General features: G+C 49.4%; 1 protein-coding gene across 1 annotated transcript in view; it reads left to right on the top strand.

The window, feature by feature from the left end:
- Nucleotides 1–5,000, top strand: part of LOC113830611 (proton-coupled zinc antiporter SLC30A2-like) — a 29,111-nt gene that overhangs the window by 21,757 nt on the left and 2,354 nt on the right. The window contains exons 9-10 of the mRNA XM_070130893.1: nt 1–45; nt 3,605–3,845. The exon at nt 1–45 is cut by the window's left edge and continues 118 nt beyond it. Of these exons, the coding sequence (XP_069986994.1) occupies nt 1–45; nt 3,605–3,845 (286 nt within the window). The remainder of the gene's footprint in view (nt 46–3,604; nt 3,846–5,000) is intronic.

Genomic DNA, 5,000 nt, shown 5'->3' on the forward strand with positions numbered 1-5,000 from the left:
CAGACCGTGGCCGTTATGGTGGCAGCGGTGGTAGTAAAGTTCTGGGTGAGTCGGGTTTTTTTATTTTCTATTTTATTTGGGTTGTTTGTTTATTTGTTGTGTGTGTGTGTGTGTGCGTGGTTGGTGTTTGTCTTTGCGGGTGAGAGGTTTGGTTGGATTTTGCTCGGAACTTGGTTGAGTTTTTTTTTTTTTTTTTTTTTTTTCTCCGCGCCAGTCTAAGTTGACTTCAGTTGTGTTTTGTTAGCATCACCTTGGTTCGGTTGACTCTGGTTCGGTTACTTTGGTTTGGTTGATTTGGCTTTGGTTGACTTTGCTTTGGTCGACTAAGGTTCGATTGACTTTGGTTCCGTTGACTTCGGTTCGGTTGACTAAGGTTAAGTTGAATCTGGTTCGGTTGACTTTGGTTCAGCTCGTTCCCTTCTTTGCTTTGGTCGATTTCCCTTGGGCAGGGCTGGCATCTGCTTGAAATTGGTTGGTATCAAGTAGGTGTTCTTGGCTTTGGTTGACCTTCGTTTAGTGAGGATTGAACCAATGGACTTCACTTAGCTTTGGCTTGAGTTGGCTTTGACAAAGTGTGTGTGATCTTGGTCGGAATGTTCCTCGGTTCATCTTGGTTGATTTTAGTTTGGTTCGGCTTGGTCTAACTGCCTTCGGTGAGGTGTGGTTCGCTTCGACTGGGCTTACTCGGTTCCGGTTGGCTTTGATTTGGTCAGCTTGGGTTGGGTTTGGTTGGGTTTGGTTGACCTTGTTTTGAAGGGCCTCGGTTTGAACTTGATTGACCTTGATTGGGTTGGCTTGGGTTGGATTTGATTGTGACTGGTTGAGCTTGTTTTGAATGGCCTCGGTTTGAACTTGACTGACCTTGATTGGGTTGGCTTGGGTTGGATTTGGTTGTGTTTGGTTGATCTTGTTTGGCTGACCTCGGTTTTGAACTTGGAATTGATTCTGAAGTAGCCTGGGTTGACTTTGATGCTGTGATCCTAAACTTGCTCTGGTTTACTTTTCAACTGGCTTGGCCTTCTTTTGAACGTAAAAAAAGGGAAGAAAATAGAATTTGTCCGGATCTGCCCTGTTTTCCTTTGAACTTGTTTAGGCATGTTTTGAACTTGCTTGGAACTTGCTTTGAATTTGCTTAGACCGTGATAGGGTTTGCTTTGGACTTGTCTTTGTTTTACTTTGAACTTGCTCTTAGTCTGCCTGGGTTTACTTTGGACTTACTTAGACCTTGCTAGGGTATGTTTTGAACTTCTTTTTATTCTGAAATTACCTGAGTTTACTTCGAACTTGCCATGAACTTGCTTGGGCTTGCTTTGAACTTCCAAGTGTGCAGGGAGATATTTTTGTACGTATTCTTTTTTTTTTTACTCTTCATTTTTGTCTGTCTTCCGTTTATCATGTTTTTGTTCTCTCCCTATTTCTGTTCCATCAGTTTGTTCTTTATTGATTGACTTTAAGTATTATTTTATTGTTTCATTTCATTATCTTCTATCCCTATTCTCTTTTGTTTTCTTTGTTTTATCTTTTTTTATTATTTTTTTGTTTCTTTCCTTTGTTTTATTTCACATTTTTTGTATATACTCTATTATATAACATTTTGTAATATGTTTTTCAAAACCATTTTCAGTGACATTTTTTGCATGTTTGAATAACAGATCGAAACATATTTTATCATTATTTTTTGGACTCAGCATATGTATATATTATATATGTATATACATATTTTGTATATATATATATATATATATATATATATATATATATATATATATATATATATATATATATATACATGCATACATATATATACATATATATATATATATATATATATATATATATATATATATATATATATATATATATATATATATATATATATAAATGTACATACATATATGTATGTATGTATGTATCTATATCTATGTCTATATCTATATCTATCTATTTATCTATCTATATGTATATATATATATATATGTATATATATATATACATATATATATATATGTGTGCGTGCGGCCCCCGAGAGCCCCCCCGCGGCAGCCCATAGATCGCGGGCAACTTTGACGCGGCGGCCGCCCTCACGGCAACATATTGGCCCTCGCCGCCCTCCTCCCGCCTCTCGGTTCCTGCCTGAGCAATCCTTGAATTCCCATTCCCACGAGCCGGCTGCAACTCGCCTCTCACATGTCTCTGTCTGCGAATTCCTTTCTCTGTTCCTCTCTGTCTCTCTCGCTCGTTTTTTTTTTTTTTTTTTTTTTTGAACTGTTTGTCCTTTTATTGGTTTTGCTCTGTTTTGTATTCCTCGTTCTCTCTCTCTCTCCCCTCTTTCTCGCTCGCTCTTCTCCTCCCCCCCACTCTCTCTCTCTCTCTCTCTCTCTTTCTCTCTCTCTCCCTCTCTCTCTCTCTCTCTCTCTCTCTCTCTCTCTCTGCAGCGTTTAGCGTGTTGGTCTAGCAATCTTGCAGACCTGCGTTCAATCCCACGCCCGGCCAGTGAGTGGTATCCCCGGCCATTCCTTGCACACGGGGGGATTTGGAAGCAAAATAAAATAGACAATATATCACGGCAAAGAATATCCATTGTAACAAATGGAATCTAAAACTAAATATAAAAATCTTAAAAATCTCTCTCTCCTTCTCCCCCAACTCACCCCTCCTCTCTTTCTCTCCTCTCACCCAACCCACCCAACGCACCCCTTCCCTCTCTCTCTCACCTCCCCTCCCCAACTAACCCAAATCAACTTCTACTCCTCCAACTCACCCCCTCCCTCTCTCCAAACTCACCCCCTCCCCCCTCCCCCAACTCACCCCTCTCTCTTCCTCTTAACCAACTCACCCTCTCCCTTCCCTCTCACCCAACTCACCCCTCCCCCTCTCTCCCCCAACTCACTCCCTCTCTCTCTCTCCCCCTCTCACCCAACTCACCCCTCTCCTCCCTCTCCTCTCCCAACTCACCCCCTCTCCCTCCCTCTCCCTCTCCCCAACTCACCCCCTCTCCCTCCCTCTCTCACCCAACTCACCCCCTCTCCCTCTCTCTCCCTCCCCAACTCACCCCCTCTCCCTCCCTCTCTCACCCAACTCACCCCTCCCTCCCCTCCCCAACTCACCCCTCTCTCTCCCCTCCCCCAACTCACCCTCTCCCTCTCCCTCTCACCCAACTCACCCCCTCTCCTCCCTCTCACCCAACTCACCCCCTCTCCCTCCTCTCTCCCTCTCACCCAACTCACCCCCTCTCTTCTCTCACCCTCCCCCAACTCACCCTCTCCCCCAACTCACCCCCTCCCTCCCCTCCCCCAACTTCCACCCCCCCCTCACCCAACTCACCCTCTCCCTCTCCCTCTCACCCAACTCACCCCCTCTCCTTCTCTCACCCAACTCACCCCCTCTCTCTCTCTCACCCAACTCACCCCTCTCCCTCCCTCCTCTCTCCAAACTCACCCCTCCCTCCCTCCTCCCCCAACTCACCCCCCTCTCACCCAACTCACCTCTCCCTCTCCCTCTCACTCCAACTCACCCCCCTCTCCTTCTCTCTCACCCAACTCACCCCCTCTCTCTCTCACCCACCTCACCCCCTCTCCCTCCTCTCCCCCCCCCCCCCCGGCAGCCCGAATACAAAATCGCCGACCCGATCCTGACCTTCGTCTTCGGGTTCATCGTGGTGGTGACGACCCTGCCCATCCTCCGCGACCTCGCCCACGTCCTGATGGAGGGGACGCCGAGGAACGTGGACTACGGCGCCCTCCTCAACGACCTGGAGGGCCTGGCGGGCGTGAGGACCGTCCACAACCTCCACATCTGGTCCCTGACGCTGGATAAGAACGCCCTGTCGGTGCACATCGGGATCGGTGAGTGTCGGGAGGGGGGGAGGAAGAGGGAGGGGGAGAGGAAGGAGGGAGATGGGAGAGGGGGAGAGGAAGGAGGGTAAGGGAGGGAGAAGGGAGGAAGGGGGTTGGGGAGGAAGGAGGGAGAAGGGAGGAGGGGGTTGGGGAGGAAGGGAAGGGGGAAGAAAGGGAGAAGGGAAGGAGGGAGGGAGGGAGAAGGGGAGGAGGGAAGGGGATGGGTAAGGGGGAAGGGAGAGAGGGAAGGAAGAAAGAGGGATGGGGAGGGAGGAGGGAGGGAAGGTGTTTGGGAGAAAGGGAGGAAGGGAGGAAGGGGGAAAGGGATGGGGAGGAAGGGAGGGAAGGGGGAGGAAGTAAAGGGGATGGGGAAGAGGGGGTAGGAGGAGAGATGGGTAGAAGGGGGAAGAGAGGGAAGGGGGAAGGGTGATACGGAGAAGGGGGGAAGGGAGGAAGAAGGGAGGGTAGGGGGAGGGGGTTGTGGAGAAGAAGGAAAGAAGGGAGGGTGGGATGGGGAGAAAAGATGCGGAGATGAGGGGAGGGAAGTGATAGGGGGAGGGAGAAGAGGAGGGAGGAGGATAGGGAGGGGGAGAAGAAGAGGGGAGGGGAAGGGAAGGGGGTGTGAGGACAGTACGCGCTGGGTAATCAATCCCCGTGGGTTCCCTTGGGGATTAGTGGGGTCTTCGGAGGGGGGAGGGGGGATGAGAGGGGGAGGGGGAGAAGGGGAAGGGAGGGAGTAGGGGGAAGGGATGGGGTGGGAGGAGGGGTGGAGATAAGGGGAGGGAAGAGAGGGAGAAAGGGGAAGTTGGAGGGAGGGGAGGAAGGAGGGGGATGTGGCAGGGGAGGCGGGAGGAAGGGGAAAGTGGGGGGAGGGGGAGGAGGACAGGGTTCTAAAGGGGGGTGGGGTGTTGTTAGGGGGAGGGGTTTTCTTTTCAAGTCTCATCCCTCTCTTTAGCGTCGTCTCGTTTCATTTGTCTTTCTCTCTCTTGCTCTCTCCCTCTCTATTCTTCCCTCTCTTTGATCTGCGTTCAGTTATTCTTTTACATATTCTCTCTCTCTTTTTATTTCCTTCTCTCTCTCTCTCTCTCTCTCTCTCTCTCTCTCTCTCTCCTCCCTCTCTCCCTCTCTCCCTCTCTCTCTCTCTCTCTCTCTCTCTCTCTCTCT

Source organism: Penaeus vannamei, chromosome 15 (genome assembly GCF_042767895.1).
Source record: "Penaeus vannamei isolate JL-2024 chromosome 15, ASM4276789v1, whole genome shotgun sequence".
NCBI lineage: Eukaryota > Metazoa > Arthropoda > Malacostraca > Decapoda > Penaeidae > Penaeus > Penaeus vannamei.